The sequence below is a fragment of the Physella acuta genome, unplaced genomic scaffold, assembly GCF_028476545.2.
Source record: "Physella acuta isolate Inbredline_101_S28 unplaced genomic scaffold, ASM2847654v3 ptg000079l, whole genome shotgun sequence".
NCBI classification, from domain to species: Eukaryota; Metazoa; Mollusca; class Gastropoda; family Physidae; genus Physella; species Physella acuta.
In genome coordinates, this window is record NW_026731599.1 from 3,269,527 (window position 1) to 3,294,192 (window position 24,666).

The 24,666-nt window shown below is 33.1% G+C and overlaps 2 protein-coding genes across 5 annotated transcripts; one reads left to right on the top strand and one right to left on the bottom strand.

Moving 5' to 3' along the window:
* Positions 1-1,818: 1,818 nt before the first annotated feature.
* LOC131956113 (histone acetyltransferase KAT7) lies at positions 1,819-23,446 on the bottom strand. 3 transcript variants are annotated; one of them, XM_059320548.1, is made up of 13 exons: positions 23,427-23,446; positions 10,686-10,803; positions 10,107-10,442; positions 9,846-9,928; positions 9,669-9,755; positions 8,589-8,795; positions 7,184-7,420; positions 6,983-7,072; positions 5,704-5,844; positions 5,102-5,195; positions 4,215-4,361; positions 3,997-4,103; positions 1,819-3,495 (listed from the first exon to the last, which is right to left on the bottom strand). In XM_059320548.1, exons 2-13 carry the CDS (start codon positions 10,717-10,719, stop codon positions 3,376-3,378), a joined length of 1,683 nt encoding a protein of 560 aa, XP_059176531.1. In that variant the 5' UTR covers positions 10,720-10,803; positions 23,427-23,446; the 3' UTR covers positions 1,819-3,375. The 3 variants fall into 3 exon arrangements, with proteins under 3 accessions (XP_059176531.1, XP_059176526.1, XP_059176516.1); XM_059320543.1 differs by lacking the exon at positions 23,427-23,446 and adding an exon at positions 18,305-18,456 and having other exon boundaries at positions 7,184-7,381; XM_059320533.1 differs by lacking the exon at positions 23,427-23,446 and adding an exon at positions 18,305-18,456.
* On the top strand, positions 19,129-23,942 carry LOC131956131 (huntingtin-interacting protein K). Of its 2 annotated transcripts, none has more exons than XM_059320556.1 (3): positions 19,129-19,494; positions 23,575-23,688; positions 23,791-23,942. In XM_059320556.1, the coding sequence occupies exons 1-3, from the start codon at positions 19,327-19,329 to the stop codon at positions 23,884-23,886; spliced, it is 378 nt and encodes a 125-aa protein (XP_059176539.1). In that variant the 5' UTR covers positions 19,129-19,326; the 3' UTR covers positions 23,887-23,942. The 2 variants fall into 2 exon arrangements, with proteins under 2 accessions (XP_059176539.1, XP_059176546.1); XM_059320563.1 differs by having other exon boundaries at positions 19,131-19,494; positions 23,575-23,682.
* Positions 23,943-24,666: the final 724 nt, after the last annotated feature.

Genomic DNA, 24,666 nt, shown 5'->3' on the forward strand with positions numbered 1-24,666 from the left:
TGAGTGGCCCACTGAGGGCTGTACAGATTCTATTTGTATCATCTTGAGTGGCCCACTGAGGGCTGTACAGATTCTATTTGTATCATCTTGAGTGGCCCACTGAGGGCTGTACAGATTGTATTTGTATCATCTTGAGTGGCCCACTGAGGGCTGTACAGATTGTATTTGTATCATCTTGAGTGGCCCACTGAGGGCTGTACAGATTCTATTTGTATCATCTTGAGTGGCCCACTGAGGGCTGTACAGATTCTATTTGTATCATCTTGAGTGGCCCACTGAGGGCTGTACAGATTGTATTTGTATCATCTTGAGTGGCCCACTGAGGGCTGTACAGATTCTATTTGTATCATCTTGAGTGGCCCACTGAGGGCTGTACAGATTCTATTTGTATCATCTTGAGTGGCCCACTGAGGGCTGTACAGATTCTATTTGTATCATCTTGAGTGGCCCACTGAGGGCTGTACAGATTGTATTTGTATCATCTTGAGTGGCCCACTGAGGGCTGTACAGATTGTATTTGTATCATCTTGAGTGGCCCACTGAGGGCTGTACAGATTGTATTTGTATCATCTTGAGTGGCCCACTGAGGGCTGTACAGATTCTATTTGTATCATCTTGAGTGGCCCACTGAGGGCTGTACAGATTCTATTTGTATCATCTTGAGTGGCCCACTGAGGGCTGTACAGATTCTATTTGTATCATCTTGAGTGGCCCACTGAGGGCTGTACAGATTGTATTTGTATCATCTTGAGTGGCCCACTGAGGGCTGTACAGATTCTATTTGTATCATCTTGAGTGGCCCACTGAGGGCTGTACAGATTCTATTTGTATCATCTTGAGTGGCCCACTGAGGGCTGTACAGATTGTATTTGTATCATCTTGAGTGGCCCACTGAGGGCTGTACAGATTCTATTTGTATCATCTTGAGTGGCCCACTGAGGGCTGTACAGATTCTATTTGTATCATCTTGAGTGGCCCACTGAGGGCTGTACAGATTCTATTTGTATCATCTTGAGTGGCCCACTGAGGGCTGTACAGATTCTATTTGTATCATCTTGAGTGGCCCACTGAGGGCTGTACAGATTGTATTTGTATCATCTTGAGTGGCCCACTGAGGGCTGTACAGATTGTATTTGTATCATCTTGAGTGGCCCACTGAGGGCTGTACAGATTGTATTTGTATCATCTTGAGTGGCCCACTGAGGGCTGTACAGATTCTATTTGTATCATCTTGAGTGGCCCACTGAGGGATGTACAGATTCTATTTGTATCATCTTGAGTGGCCCACTGAGGGCTGTACAGATTCTATTTGTATCATCTTGAGTGGCCCACTGAGGGCTGTACAGATTCTATTTGTATCATCTTGAGTGGCCCACTGAGGGCTGTACAGATTCTATTTGTATCATCTTGAGTGGCCCACTGAGGTCTGTACAGATTCTATTTATATCATCTTGAGTGGCCCACTGAGGGCTGTACAGATTCTATTTGTATCATCTTGAGTGGCCCACTGAGGGCTGTACAGATTCTATTTGTATTATCTTGAGTGGCCCACTGAGGGCTGTACAGATTCTATTTGTATCATCTTGAGTGGCCCACTGAGGGCTGTACTTATTGTATTTGTATCATCTTGAGTGGCCCACTGAGGGCTGTACAGATTCTATTTAATGTTCAGCTGAGATTTATTGCTTTCAGTGACCCACTTGGATTTAGAAGCTTATATATTATAAGCAAGCTTTGATGTATGTGGAGAAAGTTTGCCTTTCTTCACCATACAATTCTTTGAACAACAACAAACGACAAGATAAAAGGGAATTTTTGAAATCCTTCAATGTTATATTTTAATAGTTGCACTTCATACCAAAATATTTATAAAGTGAATTGTATAAAAATGAATTAGAAAAAGAAATGATTTCTCCACATATTTAGTATGATTTTAACACTACAACAGTCCAAAGTACTGTATAGTGAAATGTTTTTAGAAGACAACTTATTTAGTATAGATCCTGTATGAGAAGAACATTGCACCTAAGGACTACACAGATAGTTCAAATAAAATGGATGTGTAGTTTTGATGTAAGTACATTGCATCTAAGGACTACATAGATAGTTCAAGTCAAATGGATGTGTAGTTTTGATGTAAGAACATTGTACCTAAGGACTACACAGATAGTTCAAGTCAAATGGATGTGTAGTTTTGATGTAAGAATTGTGTACAGTGGTAAAAAAAACAAGTACAAATAAACCATATTAATATTGCAATTGTTGGAGTCATCATTGAAGGTAATAAAAAAAATGAGAAAAAAAATAATAAAAAATGATCTGTACACTGGACAGCAACTGATAGTTAGCCAACACAAAAATACAAATGGTTACTACTGCAGCCTTAAGGTGGCTAGAATCCTGGAGGTAATCTGGACACTAGAAGGTCTAATAAAGTTTTACTTTAGGGCACTCAACTATTTCAATGTTATCTTGTTTTATCACTATACTAGATCTGATGACAGACACATGTGTTTATCACTATGCAGCATCAGCAATGGATGTTTCAAAACAAAAGCAGCAGGCATAGTTAGGATGAAGACAGAAAGTCTTGGAACAAGCACTCTGAACAAGTTCCAAAGTGAAAATTACAAGTTATTTATTTCAATTTTAACTTAAAAAATGGTTGCAGCATTAGTGGGAAAAAAGCTAAGAGTGAATTGTAAAATGTTGCTTAAAAGTATACTATCTTCTGCTTGCTATTTCCCTCAATAGAAGATTTCTTCTAGGTTATATACGGCTGTTTTACAGAAAGATTTTTATTTAATTGCATTATATTGATACTGTTCAACAAATTTAATTGAATAAGTTTTGTTGTAAAATAAGCATTATTCAGCCTAAAAAAATTAACTAAACAACATTAATTCAAAGAATGTAAAATGAAGTATTTCAAAGTGTATACTACTATAAAATCCCTGTGTACATATCTGGTTGATAGGGCTGATGAAGTGTGGTCAACATTATGCCATGTGGTCTTTACTTTCCCAGGCTAGGGCTCATTATGATCATCAGCAGGTCCATTGTTTGAGAACATTCAAGTTTCTGTGATGTATGTATGTATGTGAGGAAAATATCACTTGGAGACCAGAACTACTGGTACAGTAGAAGCTTGACAAAAATCCTGACAGGAAGCTAGTGCATGGGACAAACACAATGTGATACACTCTTGTGAGATAGAACATTCAAAATTAGAGCCATAAAAAGTATGAGACCATATTTACAAACCAGAATGAAGTTTATATAAACCTGAAGTGCAACTATTACATCATTGACCTTACTTCAGAGATTTTCTAGACATTCTAAAGAAAATACAAGCTACAATGTACACATATCCTTTCAAGTTGGAGAGTCTCTTTTGTTATGTGGTGTCCACTTTAAACAAGTTGGGTCAATAACCTTGCTGGCAAACTCCACAGGACGATTTGCCTTTTTCTCCAGAAACTCATCGATCAAATCCTAATGAGATAGAAACTCAACATTACAAAATGACAGTTAAAAATCACTTTAAAATGTATGTATGAGTTGATGTAAACATGAAAATACACAAATGTACAGATTAGATCAAATAAAATATCTTGGGGGTCATCCATTAATGACAATCACATGAAATTTTAAATACAGAAGAGGTATTCATTTTATAAACAGATTCTATGATTTAATTACCTGCGGTGGTTAGTCCTATTTGCTTGCACTACTGTATGAATGTTATCATTTTGTAAGCACACTTTTTTCATTACATTACCCAACAGGTTGACTTTTTCAGACCCCCCCCTCACCCTAACATCATAAATGGATGACTCCCTACTGCTTTCAAAATGTTTTACCAGAAGTGGAAAACTAGCTTGGGCAAAAATGTATACATTGTTTATTTAATAACATAATATTTCTTATGTTTAAATGCATGATTGTAGAAGAACTTAACATCACATTTTAAAAAGTGTGCCATAAGATAAATACCTGTTTTTTAAGGACAAGATGTTTTCCCTTCCAGTATTTTAACATGCCCAGCGCTTGTAAAGTACTGACAATATCATTAGCATTAATTGCGGTCTCTTGACTCACATCTAGATAATGGTAGAATATAACATTTTATGCATGTCCTTGCCAGCCTTCAAAGGAGGCAAAAAGGTAGGTTGAACATTTTAAAAGATCATAGATAACAGATTTAAACCAACCTTTGATGCAAATCTCCTGGCCTTTGTATTTATGCAGATACTCAAGGAGGACATCTTTCCAATAGCTTCTATAGGAAAGCAGACCAAGGTCTGACAAAGGACGCTCTGGTGAACCAACTTTTTCTTCTACTTTACTTAAAAGATAACCTGCAACGAGAATGATAACCATAATAGCGAGTAAGAGAAAATCATACAAGTGTTAAAGTCTGATGTTTTATATGTTGATGCATGAAGGTGTCACACTAGTCATAAGACATCCTTGTGATTGCTTAGGGTCTTTTGCTACAGTCTCTGTACTATTTGCTAGTGAATCTGGAAAAAATCATTATCGCTGTGATAATTAACTGTTTGGCTAAAGGTTTCTTTAATTGGTTTGAGGAATGCATAATCATAGCACAATGGTCTCTAAACACTAGATAAAAAGCAAGAGTGAGCTCCACAATCTATCTCGCATGTTTGTTTACAAAATCACTTGTTTTTCAAGAAAACACAAGGCAATAAGATCTTAGAATATGCTGCTTTATGAGAATATGATATACAATTATCAAATTCTAAAGGCTTCTGAGAACACAAATATAGATTAAGTATCACTTCCTGTTACAGGATATAGCTCAAAGTTGATAGAAACCTACATATAGGACAGTACTTAAGTTATCATGTTTACACCGACAGACATAGACAAGATGGCAAAACTTGATTTTGCACAATTACACAAAAAAAAAATATTTCAATACTACTCTTTCACAAAGTTTTTAAAATGTAAAATAACAATTAAAAACAGTGCTATCAGCAACTAAGTTGGGCTAGAGATATCTTGCCATAGAAGTGACCCATAGTAAATACACGCATGAATTACCCAGCAAGTTCTATTAAAAAAGGATACTTACTAAAATCAATAAGCATTTTCCCAAAGCCTTGTCTCATATACTGAGGCAGAGTCAAGATGCAGGACACATTATAATTCAGGAAGGAGTTTTTTTCCTGAAATTGGTTGGGTCATTGTAAATAAATAATTAAGTACTTTAATTAAAGATTAATTACAAAGAATAAAAGAAAAAAATCAAAGAAACTAGACAGTTACCTTTAGAAAAAAAAAGTAACAGACAAAAAAAAATATGTGCAGACAATATAAACTTTTAAAATTATAACATTAAGAGAAACAATATGCTATGAATTCTCTGCAATATATATATATATATATATATATATATATATATATATATATATATATATATATATATATATATATATATGCTTATATATAATATATTAAGTAGTAGAATATATGCACACAACTTTAAAGTGAAACAACTTTAGAGTTAGACTAAGACCGCTAACCAGACTGGATAAATAAATAGAAAAATGTGTGCCAGCCAATATATTGTATAATAGTAAATATAAATATTTATTTAAATTCTTTATTTATGAGTTTGATAATAGATCTAATATATTTGTCTGATAAGGCTGAGTGATTGAACAGAGATGTTACCTTGGAAAAGTAGCCAACTAAATGACAACCATTGGAGTCATTTTCTGTCATGGCATAAAAAAGAAATGGTTCTACATCAAAGTACAGAGTCTTGTGGTCCAAAAACAGTTTAGCTAATAGACAGAGATTCTGGCAATAAACCTAAGGAATATAAATTACTTATGATAACAAAACAGTTTAGCTAATAGACAGAGATTCTGGCAATAAACCTAAGGAATATAAATTACTTATGATAACAAAACAGTTTAGCTAATAGACAGAGATTCTGGCAATAAACCTAAGGAATATAAATTACTTATGATAACAAAACAGTTTAGCTAATAGACAGAGATTCTGGCAATAAACCTAAGGAATATAAATTACTTATGATAACAAAACAGTTTAGCTAATAGACAGAGATTCTGGCAATAAACCTAAGGAATATAAATTACTTATGATAGCAAGTTATTGAAACTGCATTTGGAGGCTAATTTTCATAGTTTTTAAAAAAGAATTAACTGGAAGTCAACCTCCAAATTAAAAAAAAAAAAAAAAGAAATAACATACTATTACTAACTATACATAAAAGAAATAAAATCTAAATTTGTATGTTTTTGACTATCATTCTTTTAATAGGACCTTTACTCTCCTTCAAATTGGTGGCATAAAAACCATTACTATTTGAAAATGAAGATCCAGGTTTTTAATTTAATGTGAAGAAATGTTCATATCTACCTTGGATCTAATTTTTATGAAAGAAAGTTATAAACTATTTATGCCAATGTACAGCTCATCAGTAAAAAAAACTTTTTTAATCTAACCAGTTGTAAACTGGATAGAGTTTGCACGATCAAGTAAAGCACCACTGAGGGCCCTTTTTTTTTGGTGAGTTGTGCTTAATAAGTTCTGATGCTGATCTTTAGTTTCTCATCAACTATTCTTTACAAACATCTATTGTGTATTTTCTTATATAACTTTTACCCACTAAGCAAAACTGTAAGAAATGTAGGTTTCAAATTTTATTTTGAATGCAATGCTATTAATTACATAACTGCATTAAAAATAAAACAAAAAGATGTCAGATGTGTCTAGTAATGCTTAGTGGGTACTTTTGTATTTATTATTAATACCTGTCAATATTTCTTGGTGCCATTAAGTCAATGAAAATGTTGAATAAAATTTGCGTCCTAGATCTCAGGGTAAAAGTTATATAAGAAAATACACAATAGATGTTTGTAAAGAATAGCTGATTTTGGTTTGGACAACTTATTTTGTTTAAATTAAATAGTCCAAAAAATACCTTATTCTTTTTCCCATCTACTTCAAAAAATGAAATATTCCCTTTTCTGTAAATTTCATCTCCTGGTGGATGTCTCCATAAACACTTGGCCTGAAATATTAAAAAAATGTCTGCCAAATATCTCAGTGACATGATATGCAAAAAGCTAAATTTGTTAGCAAAATGAGCAAAGTATTGAAAAATAAATTAGATTTTTCTTACCATATGCCTCCTCAATATTGTTGCCGTTCTCATGTATTTGAGGCAAAATTCACAAAGGTAGATCTTGGGAAGCCTAGCATACTCCTCAGGGTATGGAGATGAATACCAAGTATTGATTTCAAAGCATCCTATCTCTAACTTTTTAATTCTATATTCTTGTAGGTCTGACTTGGCGTAGTGCTGTGTTATCTGGTGCTCCTGTTGGCATAAGGAGAAGGAATACATTCCCAATCCTTTCTACACAACAAAAGCAAATCAAACAGAAGGAAGAACCAAAAAAAAATGAACTAAAATAACATAAAAAAATGAACTTAGATGAAAAAACTCAACTAGATGGGAAATTAGACAATAAATATTTTAAAACCAGTAAATGGTGGGGATAAACAATATTTGTCTAAATAATACAATTAGCATGCTATTTATTTAAAACTAAAATAATCGTCATGCCATTTTAATGGAAAGATACAATACAAGATATAATGGTATGAGTAATAAAAAATGGGTAGTGTTAGTATCCTCACAAATTAAAGACAACAGATACAATAGACTTTTTGACCCTAGCGTTCTTCAAACGCACATCTTTTAATTCGTTTATTATGGCATTTGGACAAAACATGTATCCACTGTCAAGCTTAGACCAAAATTATGTTACTGGTTGTCTTTTTTGTCTAGTCTTGAACCACGTTGTTGTGTGCTGATGAAGAAATTGGACCTAAACGTCTAATGTAACTGAAATTGTCTCCAGTTTGTGAGGATACTAATGCTACCTATTTTTTAAAAATTACTCTTTGCAGAAACCTCACTGTAGCTACCATTTGTAAGATATAATGGTCAAAACAGTCACATAACTTAAGACCCTTAAGAACATAAATCACCATTATGCCTATATTAATCAAGGTTGTTATAAGGGATGATTTTTACCCCACCCACCCCTGTCACACATTGTCACAAAAAGCCAGACCGCCAGACCCTCCTAAAATGATGTCACATCTCAGCCTACAACTCCCTTCAAAACTGCAGTTGAATTTTTCTTAAAATACGATATTTTTCCAAAATCCTGTCTAAACTCTGTCAACTTAGAGTATTTTAATCAATTCCTATTACAATTTATTAAAACAGTTTTCTAAAACGTGAAATAACGGCTCATTACACAATGTCACAAAAGTACCGGACACCCCTACGAATGTGACGTCATTTATGGACAACCCCCAAATCATTATTGGCCTGCTAAAGATAAAAAGAAAGCAATGCTAAGTAATAATTATACCAGTGTTAAGTCATTGTTTGCTAACACCTTTTCATATTTTGTATTAAAATATTGAATCACAATCCCTAAATGACTCTAACAATTATAAATTTGTAACCATTAGCTTGTTTTACATCACTTTAGGTGACAAAATCTTACCAGTAATTCACAGGCCCTTGACTGTGCTTCTTTAAATAATTCATAATCATATTCTGAGGTCAATCCACTAATAAGTGGTTGTCTTGTGTTGCCAAATTCTTCCTTGTGTTTTCTATGTTTTTCTTTCATTTCTTCTGTTATTTCAGGCCTTTTACTGCGAGCTTTGGTTATTTTATCAAATTTTAACTTCTGGGACTCACTTAAGGTCTTAAAGAGAAAAAAAATATACCAAATTCAATAAAAATGAAGGAAATAAATCTTTCTCACAGAAAAAGTGAATGAATACTTTAACCTTTTAAACCTGAGAACAGTGTAAACAATCTGTAAGTTAACAATGCATAACCTGGCTAATTATTTTTGGGTCTCAAATACCCAGCCTACATGCAACAGCATATAAAAACAAGGTGACAGATTTTTACTTGTTGTAATCACTAGCATCACCCATACACTTATGTTTTTGTTCATTGTATTTGTTTTAATTTGCAATGAAATAACATGCATGATGTTTTATTCTAGAACAAGTGGTGGATCAATTCACAAATAATAAGGAAGAAAATGCATTTAATTTACAAAAGGATTACTATAAAAAAAATCATTGAGAATTTTTTTTTCTGAAAATAATTTCATTGAATTCAAATGACAAATTAAGTGTTAAAGGAACAGCATCTAACCCTTTACCTAGTTCAGCTACCATGGGGAGGTAGGGGTATCTCTATCAATCATCAAGAAAATTTGATATATGATGATCTGCAAATGTACAGACTTTGTGACTTAACTAGCCATGGGTACCTGTTTCACGTGAATTATAGGCCTGTATATGTTAACTGTTATACTTCTTTGGAAAAAATAATTTCTAAAATAATTATAGGTCAAAACGCAATGTGCTTTACTACACGTTGAACGATATTAGTGACAAAGCAAAGAAATAACTAAATAGCTAAAAATCTGACAGATTTAAAATAACCAAATTTTATACATTATTAGTGAACACAACACCATATTGAATGCACACAATATGTGTAGAAGGGATGCAGTAGAAGGGGAATCAAAGAGATAAGTTAAATATCATTCTTTCTATACCTGGTGTCTTAGCCCTCTTCTATCTTTTAATTCAGCTACAACTTTCTTTCGGTCTTCAACATTCTTCAGCCTGTTCTCATAACGATTCTGCAATAAACATAACGAGGGTTAAATATGAAATTAAAGGTACTTCTAGGCTGATATCTAATGTATTTTGCAGTCATCATGAAGATTTACCTTGCATTCTTCTGCCGTAGTGTTGTGAAACAAGGGGCAAGAGGTTAATGTCCTGTGAGATTCATGTCTGCCACTAAGGTGACCTTGAGAAGAAAATATAAGACATTTATTCATAACTAAAAATAATAGGTATAAAGTTTTCAAATAAGAATATTCTTTAAAGAAGAGATTGATCAAAGCTTGGTAAATCAAGCATTCATGTTTTAAAGACATGTGATCAATAAAAAGAGTTGAACTCTATATAATTTAGTTAACCATCACCTTTTGAATCACAGCCAGGTAGTGGGCAATGTGCACTTGTCTCATCATAGTTTGTTTTAGGGGTAGCACGTCTCTCAGTAAAACCCATCAGAGAGTTGCCATCTTCTGAGTCTATATCACCATTGCAGTCATCATTTACAACAAATGAAAGCTTTGCTTTGGATGTTGATTTTTTACCACTGTTTTTAGCAGCTTTCCCTCTTTGAGTTGACTTGCCTCTAGTTTCAGATTTACCTAAAACATCTGCTATTTCTTCTGAATCAGATTCTGACTGACTTGATTCTTTTATTACTCTTCTTCGTTTTGTTGGAGGTGAATCTTTTTGAGTTATAGTACCTAAATTGTTTCAATGCAATAGCTGTTAATTATTTGCAATCAGGAGAATTGTTTAATCTACATTAGTTTTGTTCAAACTTCAAAGCTATCAATGGTTATCTAGGAAATAGGTCAATTAACTTACAAACAAACAATAACAGAATTTAGGCATGACTTTGGAAGGATCTTTTAACAGAGCATAATAAGTTCAGTAAACATTAAACTACATGTAATTTTCATAGTTTTTAACTAGTCATAACTTACTAGTGGAAGATGAAGCTGCAGATCTACGTGTCATACGTGTTGGTTGCTCTTGCTCTTCATCACTTTCATTTCCAACTGAGTTTTCGCTTTCCTCTGAGGCAGAGTCGCCACGTAACCGCTACACATAATAAAAACAATATAAAATGAAACTTCTTGTCTTTATATGGAGATATTCGACAAATTAAGCAGAATTATTAGATTAGGTAAATTAAAATGGACACATTTTGTTGGAGTTGTTGCTTTTACAAAATACCAATTAAATATCATGAATTAAGTGTGATGACTTAAAAAATATATTGGCTTGGGTATTTTATTAATTTCAATCAAAAGTATTTCTACAAAATAAGTTTATTAATTTAAAGGAGGCAGATATATTAAATTCTAAAACAACATTAACAAAATTTTGGAATATTTAGTAAATGAAATATTTTAACTTCTTGAAACTAGAACTAAACACAAAATTTAAGGCTCAAATTCATTCACTACACAATCACTAAAATTAAAGCTGAATAAAATCTGTTTGCTGATGAATAATGACTCCTATTGTAGTGTAAATAATTTTGTGATATAGAAAAAGAATGTAGGTCTAGTTTCAGTGAGTTTTTGCAAACGATGTTTTACACCTCCCTGAGTTGGAAAAACATAATTTTGCAATCTTGTCCCTTTGGCCGTGTGTGTGTATGTGTGTCTGTAAACATGATAACTTGAGTACCGTTACAGCTAGGTTGATGAAATTTCATAAATAAGTATTATATCAAATTTGTAGATCAGTATAAACTTTTCAGTGATTTCTGATAAACCAGAAGTGGAACTTTTTTTACTTTGAATTTTTCAAGAGCCTATAACTTGAGTACTATTTCAGATAGATACATGAAATTTCACATATAAGTAAAAGATATGATTCTCTGTGTTCTATCAAATTTTTAGTAATTTCAGTTGACCGGAAGTAGTAATTTACGCTATTTCCGATTTCTCAAAAAACGAATGTGAATTTATAAAGTACCAATAATATCCCACACTATTATGCACATTTTGTTTGGCGTTCACTTGGTGTGCAATTCTTTTTTTCTATGAGATTCTATTCTATTATAAAAAGTAATTAAAAATGGATTAAAAATATTGTACATATCCCGAGTTGCCATCCCCCGTAGTGTTATATAAGAATATTCGAGAAAGTTTAGGGGAGATCACTCGCGGTTTATTATTTATTACTTGTTAACCCATAATGATTCAAATAGTGCATTGTTGTGAATGACATAGCTTTTAAATGTATTTATTCATAGTAAATAATATAACAACAAAAACAATGAGATTAAGCATAAAAAATGAGCAGGGCCAAAATATATAGTTGCATTTTTTTGTTGGATTCTTACCCCTACCCTTAAAATTGCATGCAGAACAAAGCAATATTTTACTAAACGAAAGAAATGTAAAGTAAATATCTTGAGCACTGTAATGTGCATATAACTGCCTGTTTATTTTGGACAGACGAAGTCAAGTCCATCTTTAGGAGATTTCGTTATCAACAAACTTAAGTTATCAGATCAATGAGTTTTCTTAGTTTGAATTGTGATTGGGGGGGATTCTTTCAAAGGTTTACAAAAATGTCAGTTACATTGTATAACAATTAAAGCATGTTTAAAAACAATTATCAGGGCCCTAATAGATTATATTTCCAAATTATAGAAAGGCTATATTATTATTTTGTTAATTTTACTCCACATTAATCTTTAATTTATCTAATAACCCCCTTTCATCTTTGTCAAAAATGCTTCTCCAAAAGTGCCAACATTAAGACGATATAAATCTAGTTTTATTTTAAAATCAAGTAATTTAAAAAGTTGCCATGTATTGTAATAATTACATATTTAAATAGTAATGTTTGTAGAACTGAAACTGCCTAGACACATGTCAGCACAACCATAGAAGCAGGTAACGGCGATTTGTGTTATTGAGTCTTGTTGCAGAGATAGTGTGGTCAGCCTCCTTTACTTTCCCTAACGTGAGTTAGGTACCCATCAGAGTTGGGTGGACTCAGGGATTGTCTACTGACTTGAACCCAGATTCGAACTCGAGACTTATGTGTAAGTAGTCCAGCTCTCTACCGCTAGACCACTCTGTCCCCTTTTTGCACTCTAATGTTTATTTCTATTTTTGGACGTTTAAGATTTTAATATCTTTTTGAGCATTTACTGGAAACAACAAGTTTAAGTGTTTTCTTGTAGAATCTAGCTCATTCACAAAATAAATGCTTTTCCTATAGTGAAAATTGCTGCTTGGTGATGGTTTTTTTATTTTTTAATTTTAAAAAGTACTAGAATACCCGTCATCCGTTGGATAACTGTGGGTTTCGGGGGTCATCCATCAAAAAACATCACGTCTGTCACTCAGAGGCATAGCGACCCTTCCCGGCGCCCGGGGACAAAGTTTTCGATTTGAACCCCCCCCTCAAACTTTTGATGTGCACCCCCCCCCCACTCAAACTTTCGATTTGAACCCCCCTCAACCTATCAATTTATTTTTCCAAACCATTTTGGCGCCCCAACATATGTCCCCCCCCCCTTCCCCCCTCCACCTCCCCACCCCCCCTTCCCCCCCCCCGCCTCCCCTCCCCACCCCCCGCCTCCCCTCCCCTACCGTCCCCCCCCCCCCTCCTCGGTACGCTACTGCAGTGTCACTTATCGTCACAAAAAACAGACCCCACATTCAAATATATGTTTTTTATCTTTTAAAAACACCGAAAACACCGATTTCGGACTATCCCTTCATAAACTGACGTCACAGGTGACCTACTCAACTCTACTTCACCTGCCCAGTGTCCTGCCAAGTCTCAGACAACATGTTTTTATCGTTTAAAAAACAATTCCAGCCGAGCATGTATCTGACCACACTATCCTTTCATATGCTTAGGACAAAGAAACAGATGAACTCTACTTCACCTGCCCTGTATCTTGCCAAGTTCAGATAGGCAACGTTATCATTCACATCTAAAAAAAAAAATTGAAAAAAAAAATTTCATTGACATATTGGTCTAGAACCCGTGCCTCCTGCATGAGAGCTGACTACGCTACCATTTTAGCTATTTACTCGTGACGTCACAAGTGAATTTTTATACTATACTATGTGTCTCCTTATGCAACTTGATTTACGCGTATAGATTCTAGATCTAGATCTAAAAATAAGTCTAGTAGTACTAACTTTCAAATTAAATTTTATCTTAAATAAGCCAAACAAAGATTTATATAAAATAATTAAGGCCTGAAATAGATTCTAGATGTAGAATTTACATTGAATCTAGTGACCTACATCTAGGCTAGATCTAGATCTAGGCTAGATTCATAAATTTCCTTCGATAGCTGATCTTTAGATCTAGAGAAATTTATCGTAAAACTAAATGAAAAAGACAGTTGAAAATTGATATAAGTGTTGGAACGTAATAAATACAGCAAACGGACGTATTGTTAAAGTTATGACCGACAGAAAATTAGCTTTGTAACGCGTTAAACTTTTGAATGGGCCACAAAGTCTTTGATGGGGTCCGCCATTTTTATTGAACCAAAAATGTAAACACATCAAGGGACGTCACTATCCCCACAAAGTTTATTCAAAGTATTAACATTTTTAAAAAAATACGGTTAATTTAACTATGAATAAATCAATTAATTAATTAACGTCTTTAAATAAATTTGTGATTAACAGTCTGTCTGCATTAAAAAATTATTCTCTACCTACATACTATTTTACAGCTCTCCACATAGAGCCGAACATATCAGGATACTTGATCAGGCAAACAAACAAACAAACAAAAAAACAAAAAAATAAATATTCAAACATGTAAACAAACTTGACTTTTAGTAGTATATAGATTTAGGGCTAGGTATCACCCCAAAAGTGAAATTTCTTCATTTATAAACATAGGAGGCTAATATTTTATACCAGTACTTTGCATATGAAAATGAGTAAGAAAATATAGTTAAAAAATGGTGGGACCTTGAAATGACCTTGAAAATGGCAGCTGTTACTATATTTAGTAACATATTTACTGCACGATTATAAAAAGAGTTCACATTTAAGAACTGAAAAAATGTCAATTATATTAGTAATTTAATGGTGTGTATTTTATTCCACTTTTATTTAATTCAGATGGACACTAAATATTTTATGAATTTTTTACTTTTATGTGAGGAAAAAATTAGGGGTTGGGGGTTACATTAACATCAATATCTTCAACAATTTTTGGAATATCTGAATAAAAGTGGATCAATTTCAAGAATGGTACATACCAAACATATATACCAAATTTCAGCCACTTAGCTTTGTAACTTTTTAGAAAATTGTGCACGAGGTGCCAAAAAAGTGGTTTCTGAGAAAAACGCAATAAATGAAAGGAGCTCTATGCTTGGTTAAAACTGAATTAACTCATGTGAAGTTTATAAATTCACTAAAAATAATGTGGTATTATATTGAAAATAATATTAATCACAGATTAAAACCAAGCTGCACTTGAATATAGGACTGAAACATTTATTAAAATTTGATAATTGACAATTAGTAAAAAAAAAAGTAATAATTAATTAAAATCAAGCATTTTTAATTAGATAAAATATCACATAACAATGGATATTTAAAAAATTAAGTATGCCACTCCTAATCAATAATAAAAAAATAAAAATTGTAGAAAATGTTCATAATAAGTTCATTTAATAAACAAAATAGTAAAATGTCTTTTTTATGATAAATTGGGGGGTGATACCATCAGAGACAACATGACCTACAAAACTGATGGATTTCTATTGCAAATAAGATTCACACAACAAATCAGAAGATAAATAAGTTAATCCTCACAAGACCAATCAAATCATGATCTTTTTTACATCTAAAACAACACTCTTTCAAAATTGAGATTCCATTGTATCTGAAATTAAGACTATTTGTATAGGGAATGCAGATCATAGAGTGCCCAACCCACATCGCAATGCCATTAAAATAAAAAGAAACCATTCTATATTTTAATTATCCGAACATTGAACAGGTGGAAATGACCTTTTAAACCATTTTATTCATCACATATCTGATTAATAATATGCAAAATGATATATTGTGTTCCCCTATAGAAAATAATGTAATTGAAGTTTCAGGTCATCTTTACACTGTAAACACTATTATTGAAATTTTGTAATTATGACCTTCAAAATAATTCTGGCAGACGCTCCACAGGCCTGTATAATAGTATAGCCTCAGAACTGTTTTCAGACCTTGCATTATTTAGCTGCATTAGGCCTAATCATTAAGTCTATTAACTTTATAGGGCCTACAGTTAGGCCTATGATTAGCCTATTATAGCTACACACTACAAGTTTTAGAATTCTGTATTATTTCTGGTGCTGAAATTATAATATTATTGTATCTTTTATTTGTGATACATTGTGAAATGATTTTCCAAAATACAATTTTCCAAGATCATTTTGTTGTTTTTTTTGTTGTTGTTGTTTTTGTTTCCTGGTGTTATCTGATCTCCCATTTAGTGCCATTTACATATTTTCTTTTATTAAAAAACAAAAATTGATTTCTCAGCATTAAGCTTAATTTAATGGAGACAAGCGAGTTGACGAGATTCCTTCCATAGTGTTGTTGTCATGGAATAAAAACGTGCTTTTTAGATTTAGACCGTAAAAAAAAATAAAAAATAAAAACTTAAGCCTAAAATTAATTTAGAAATTTTATATTTTTTGAAAAAATGCTATAAAAGTTGCAAATCCAGAGAACTAGAAAATAATTTGTTGAGTTTAAGGCTACATTTCTATTTATTTTCATCAAGCCTAAGTTATAACTGGATGTTTCACTTTCGTAAGACAAATATTGATTGGCTGTACAGTAACTTAGTGATCGATAACTATTTGTTTACAAAACTTTGCTGATCAAGTTTTTAAATAACAATGCAAATTAAAAACCCCATGACCTAGTTTTCTATTTTTAGCTTACAATGTGTACAATACAAATTTTGTCAGCCTATCCAATAGCAGAATGCCATTGTTTATGTCGCCATTACACGTGAAAACCAAATTGTTTTTGCTTTTTTTTAAATTTTTATTTAGTTACCGAAAATATTAAAAACATCAAATACGTCCAATCTTTAGTAAAGTCCGAAAAAAACCAGACAGACAGGATTTTATAACCATATTAATTGTAACTACGCCGTGCAAGAATTTTAAATTAATTTATACACCTCTCAAATACCTTTGAGACTTTTCTCGCTTGTGTCCATTAAGCTAGCAATATAAATTTATGTATCTATGTAATTAGGCCGTTCGAATTCACAGCTTCCGGGTTTGTTGTTTTGAAGCCATCTCACGGCTCATGCGCTTACCAAAAATGGCGACCAGTTTCGCTTTCACTAATGGGTAGAGCGATAAAACTAATGATTACGAAGCCATCGTTAATTTAAGAAATCGGAACTATCCGTTTCTATTTAAGTCTGTTATTTAAGAATTGTCGGATCTACTTTTGGCCTAATTTCTATGTTTGTCTCGCAAGCGGCGCCTTAGTGAAAGTAGCTCTATATAATTCTTATCTTTCGAATCAAATAACTATAAAATACCGCAGGTATTTTTAACCAGACTATTGCTATTTTTTACTTGAAAGCATTAATTTTACACACGTTACAATAAACTGGTAATAATTTATGGTAGGCATGAGATATGCTCTGTAAGAATAATAATGCCATTTTATTATAATCTTTTTTGGTGAACACGAAGCGCGGGAAAATGTGTGACGCGCAAGAATCCAATCATTCGGCTAGATTTATGACTGTTTTTTATGTCACACCTAAAAATAGAATGTTTACGCTTTCTTCATTGATGATCGTTTTCATTATTTTTTTAAACTGAAAGCATGAATTATTAGTTAGATTTCAGGTTTTGTAACTTGGTATACTTACCCTTTATCAAAATTAAAAGCATAGCATGCTGATTGTGAACAAATATAGTCATAAAACACAAATATAAAGTTACAAACAATGCGATGTCGGGATGTGCCACACCCCCTCAAGAAAACACGTGTTTATTAAGCTGTTTATCTCACTTTACAACAGTAATTAAAATTAATTTTCAAATTTTTATCACTTATTGGGTAAGATTAAGCACATATTTACTAAAAATGAAAAAAAAACAAAAGCAAATTCTGTTTTAATGAAGGTCACGGGTCAAGTTTTTTTTTCCTTCTGTCATGTTCAGTGGAGGGTGCCACAGGCTGACCTGACTTTGGAATTTTTTTCAGTAATAATGACTTTGCACAGAAAGTTAAAATATGCTAAATTGGCTTAGTTTACTAGTGTGCAAGCTATTATTGATACATTTTTAATAAAAAAATCATTCTGTAATTCTCATCAAAAAGCCTAATGTAATGTATGTAAAGCTAAACTTCAACACCAAGCAACTAACAGGTTTATTAGGTATAAAACTCACTCTTATGTTACTACTAACTAAAATTACTAGATTCTAGATCTACCTAAAGTAAATGAGTAAATGTCGTGAGTAAATCGTTGGAGGGGGTGGTGGTGAAGAAGGTTCAAGGTAAATATTCACATTACTATAGTATATATTATATGGTTTACAGATTACCTTTCTTCTGCGCATTTTTTAATTTGAAGATTAGGCCTTTTTATTTGAAACGAAAGGATAATTATAACAAAAATAATCAAGGTAAAATACAGTAACAATAAATAAACAGAGGTTTGTTGTTAAGAAACTGTTGCAGGCGCTAAATCTAATGAACTTCCGGTTAAAAATAATAGAGTAGCGGGACTTTACAAACCAATTTTCTTTTTTTTTTTTTTTTTTTTTAAGAAAACAATGGGTAACTAAGGACAAGTCTTTAACAACATAAAGTTATTTTTTAAATTTATTTCGCACGACCAGTATAATAAATATTTTATACAATTATTTTGAAAATGCTACCGATTTCTTGTTGCTTGATTACCAAGTGTTCAGTAAACGATTAGAGAATGGATTTACAATCATACCCAAATCCATATAATATACTACATCCCCAACTTCCGATCAGACTACTAGCAGCTAATCAAATGACGAAAGTTGGTTACTAATCAGACACCGATTATACCCCATATAACTTTAAACCAATATCCTTGACTTTACTAGTTTTTGTTGAAGCACTACGGCTTAGCATTATTCCATAAAACTAATATACTGTTTACTTTTTTCATTATGTAGATATATATATATATATATATATATATATATATATATATATATATATATATATATATATAAAGATCTATAGAATATTTTGAATATTGGCACTAAAACCTATGGATTTATTTACCAACAATGGTTTTAATCTTTTATTATTAATTATAAGGAATTTGTGTTTTTAAAATTATTTTTTTTATTTAATAGAAAAACAATATATATGGCAGCTTTTGTTTTTATTACCTGGCAAAACACGGGAGACAACTGTCGACGATTGTAGGCTCTACATGTCAGGTTGCTAGACCAAGAACAGGTTTAATAATTTAGATTATGGTTATAGATTCTATAACCATATAGAATCAAGATCTATATTATATATAGACTAAATCTAGAATATAGATACATCTAGTTACAGTCACAACAACAAACAAAAGATGGCTTCAAACGACTCACAGGTGGAAGAGGTAGAAGTTGAAGAAAATGACGCAGAATCTGAGTCTAGGGGTAAAAAAGTCGCGAAACATGATGCAGGGGCTGCTGATCTTGAAAAAGTCACAGATTACGAAGAAGAAAAGGAGATAGCTGCTCAAGATATTCAAGATGTGAGTAGGCCTATACATTTTAAATTTTCTAATTTTTAAATTGATTGTGGATACCAATGACCAACAAAATAGTCACAAATAGAATACAATAGACATAGATAATAGATAGTAGGTTGAATTATGGATTTTTAAAAATAAAATATTCTGTTATTTCAAATACACCATTAAGTTCCTTACCCCTTAAGAGAACATTTGACACCACATTTAAATATCTAGCTTAATCGGTTGACGAGAAAAGAGAGAATTTAAAATTTTTCCGAGAATGGAAAATGAAAGTCAGAACATCGTTTTTGCTCCTCGACCGGCATAACATGACGTCGTGGACTTGGGTGCACGAGCTTTTAATTCCCGCCATGGTAATTGCGTCAGCTTAGGTTATTTACTCACCGGAAAATAACAAAAAGCAACTGGTTGATTTTAAAACTAGATCTAGTTATTTTATTATTTATTAATTTCTACTCTACATGTTATTCATACCATTTTATGAAGTAATGAACACCTGCATAAATCAAATGACCATAATAAATATGTTTATTTCAAATTCTAATTTTAAATAATAAATATGCATAAAATAATATGATAGTAATAGTTAAGAGTTAAGATAGTTTATAAGTACAAATACATTTTACACTCAATCACATTATATTTAGGCCGCATTTGCGCGATTCGCTCCGCGTGACGCGTAAGGCCGCCTTTGCGCAGTTCGCTCCGCGTGACGCGTAAGGCCGCCTTTGCGCAGTTCGCTCCGCGTTACGCTTAAACTTTACCCTAGGTGGCACGCGATCTAAAAAAAAAAACAGATATCGGGACTGCCCGATTTTTTTTTCGTGGTTACAATTTAATGTTGAAATAGATCTAGATCGAGTTTAAGTTTATTTAGATCTCTATATTATTTCAACACATAAGAGTCTAGTACTTGTAAAAAAAAAAAACAGTACAGGAAAGTTTGTGAGGTCAGATGGGTCAGATGATAGTCCTAGATCTAGCAGCAACCTAGCTAAATCACACTGTCCTTTATAGCGATAGTAGATCTAAGTCTATATTATTTATCCTACGTGAACTTAAAAAAAAAAAATTAAACTTGCTTGAGGGGGGAGGGGGGGGGGGGAGGAAGAGAGAAGTGAAGACAGACGATCTCGAGTGAACGTTTATGACGTATGCTTTAGGCCTGCTGAACTCACAGTGACCTCGCCGACCGTGGGCCGTGGTGGGATTTTCCACTCACGGGATAGTAAACGTAAGGCAAGCAAGCAATCACGACAGTGACGATGTTTGGAAATTTTATTTAAAAAAAAAAGAATCATAGTCTACGTCATATTTTCAATATGAAAAAAAAAAGTAAAAAAAAAAAAAAAGGTAACCCCGGTTTCGAACTCTGAACTCCGGGTCCATAAATTTCAGACTACAGCTGGAACACTGTTGACTTGACCACAGCGGATGTGATGGAGAAGTCAAAAATAAGCATTTTCAATTGCAAGATGGCGAATCAAACCTGCGAGACGCGTAGTATATTCTTTAGGGGCCACGCTTTGCGAGACGCGTAGTCACTTCGTTATATTTATATTGAGTCAACAGTGTGGCAGCTGAGGTTCATACATGAGTATTAGTGTCTTTTTTTTTTTTACATTACATTTTTTTTTCATCTTGAAAAAATGACGTATGTGATTTTTTTTTTTTAAATAAAATCTCCAAACATCGTCACTCGCGTGATTGCTTGCTTATGTTTACTATCCTGTGGATGAAAAATCCCACCACGGTCGCGGGGTCACCGTGACTTCAGCAGGCCTATAGTACACGTCATAGAATGAACACGCGTACACGAGATGGTCGGTGTCTTCACTTCTCTCTCTCTTCCCCCCCCCCCCCCCCCCTTCTTCAAGCTAATTGAAAAACAGACATATTTCCCTTCTGGTCATTTTTTTTTTAGAGCTCGGTCATTTTTTTTAAAAGTTCGCATATCAGCCAGCTGTATAAAAAAATATTTTTTTAACTAGATCTACGTCTAGCTTAAAAAATAAATAAATAAACGCTTAAAATGCCCGTAAACAGATTATTTAGCGCCAAAAAAAAAAAGGCCGCTGAACGAGCATTTTTTAAAATACGCAGCAATGAAAAAGGCTAACGGCCAATCAATTAAGTCTAAAAATCGCCCGTAATTAGGCCTAGCGCTGAAAAAGGCCACTGAACGAGCATCACTGATTATATAAACGAATAGGCCACGCGGCGTTGACGAGGTTAACCACCGGTCACGAATGCAGCAACGGTCGGCCCACAGTGAAGAAAAAATCAATATACTAATACAATTACTAATACAATAATAATGTCCATAATTTTACTTTTTCCGCACATGCTACAATTGAATAATATTTAATAATAATTAAAATACTAGACTTAACAGTTCATTCCGTAAAAAACAAAAACTAGTTGTTTCAGTCTGGCAACTAGCGTAGCAATGACGTCATGATACTAAAAATAGCGGATAGAAATGTCAGCGTGGGTACCTCATTTTGGAATTAGATTTTGGAAAGTAGAATCGATAATACTGTAAATATACATGATAATTATCTCAATTATATATTAATTTAGTGTTATCAGGGCCGTTTTCCCCGTTATTGGGTCGTTTTTGGCCGCGGTTCAGTTTTTACGGAGAGTGCTCCACTAGAAATCCTCTCATTATTTACAAACACAATTCTCGCGATTTTTTCTGGCATTCTAAGGCATATTATCCATTTTATTAGCATTTTGTGTTAAAATAATGATGAGAATTGGAGAGATAAACAGTTTTTTAATTTGTCGTGGATAGGACCCCTAAAATAAACGTAGAAACCGTCAGAAAACGACGCGTGACGTTTCAGGGTCAGAGGTCAATCCAGCCATCTAAGTGACGAACCGGCCTAATAGATAGATGAAATAGTAGATCTGAGATCTAGAATCTAGATCTATTTTTAAATTTTAAATTGAGAAATTCTATTAGCCTAATAATTCACTTGTAAAATAGACTCCCGCAGTTAACTGTTTGGTTGTTTGTTTTGTAATCTCAATACTATACAATAAGGGTAGTTTTATTATTTATTAACATAGGCAAGATGTGTATTTAACTTTGTTAGTTAACTACCAGTATCCCAACACCCCTTTTTTAGAACCTTCCATGGATGATTTTAGATACAGATAATAGACTCTTCCATAAAATAGGTGTGTTGGTTTGTTAGTAGAATTGTAATCTCGACTAAGTCATTAATTGTATGGTTAGAAATTATGGCATTGGGGTCGTCCATAAATGACGTCACACTCGTAGGGGGAGGGGGGGTCTGTAATTTTGTGACGGTGTGTGATGAGGGAGAGGGGGGTTCAGATGGTGCGACGTCACACTTTTGCATTAAAAAAAGCAATGTTAGAAGACGAATTTTAGATGTTATTTTGCGTTTTAGAAAACTGTGTTAATAAATTGTAATAACAATTGATTAAAATACTCTATTTTGACAGAGTTCAGACAAGCTTTTGGAAAAATATAGCTGTTTAAAAAAAATTCAACTGCAATTTTGAGGGGGGTTGTAGGCTGAGGTGTGATGTCATTTTAGGGGGGGGTCTGGCTTTTTGTGATGGAGGGGAGGGGGGAGGTAAAAATTGTCAAAAAAAAGCATGACGTCATTTATGGATGACCCCATTGGCATTAGCCAGCCATGTGTGTATTTAGTTAGCTACCAGTAACTTAACACCCCTTTTTTAAAGAAGATTCTATTATCGGACACTGGTATAAAAATTCCCTCCCTCCCCCCATCAATTATTTAAATAAATGAGCTCCAAAAATAGCACAAATATAAAATGTTCCTGACAGGGAATAACTGATCTGACAGAGGTTAACTGGCAAAAATTAATGTGTTCCTGGTGAATACATACATGAAACTAGGTGCCTTGAACCAGAAAGGACTCACCTTTTCAATTTCAGGTCAGAAGGCAGAGATATTCTGGACAAGCAGAGTTATTCTAAGTCCAAAAGTTTTGTATTTCCTTGGTGTGGTACAATGCTAGTCTATTTAATTCTACAAATCCACAGGCTAAATTTGCAACATATAATTTCAGGCTATGCGTGTAGTTAGTGATCGACAGAATATAGAGGCCAAAGCTAAACATGAAAAGGAGAAAGAACTGTCAAAAGTCAAGATAAATAAAGATGATGTTGATTATATTGTAAGTGTAAGCGATTTTTTAATATTTAAAATATAGCTTACATATTTTTAAGTTCTTATAAACATCTTTAGCAATTATTATAAAATGTGAAACTTACATTCCAATTAGGTACAAGAAATGGAAATATCAAGAACAAGGGCAGAAAGAGTTTTGAGGGAATATAAAGGAAATGTGGTTGAGGCTTTAGTTTTTTTAACTAATTGAAACATTTGTTTTTCATTTTTACATTTGGTTTGCTTAAATAAATGTTTTTAAAAGTTTCTGTACTTTCTTTTTTCTGTTCTCTATTTAAAGCTTTGCAGTTGTTATTGGAAATAACTTTTCAACTACGAGTAGTACAAGTAAGCCTAGATGTGAGATTCATTTCTACAAAATATTTCAAATGTCAAGACTAAGCTAGGCTACACACAGTAAAGTACATAAAAATGTAATAATTATCTTTCCTTTAATAAACAGTTTCTGTAGTGTAAAAAGCTAGTGGGATTAGAGAAGGAAATAAACTTGACAACCCACGGTAAAATTTTGCACCAGACCACTCTCTCACCTGCTCCAGTACTTACCACACATGCTATGCTACCCTCTAAAAGACAGCTGTTTGCCCCTTCTTTGTCAACCTTGACAACAGTTCACCCTCTACAGTGAGCTGATTGTGCTGTTGCTAGTAATCTTATCTCCCCTTTCATTAATAAATATAGTTCAAACCCGACCAGTTGTCTACCCCATTTATGTAGTAGACACTTGGGCAAACAATCTAGCTAGTTATTTCCCCTTCTGTTATTAATCTATCGCGTTATTGTTATTTGTTATTATTTAATCTTATTTCCCCTTAGTTTCAAACCAGTTTAATCAGATTTGAATGACTAATCCAATGTCTAATTAGATTAAAAAATAGATATTCATGCATTGCCCCACAAAGAAGTTATCTGAACAAAATCACTGCATTAGAACTTTTAGAAGTTGTTCAAAATTGAGTTACAAGATTTG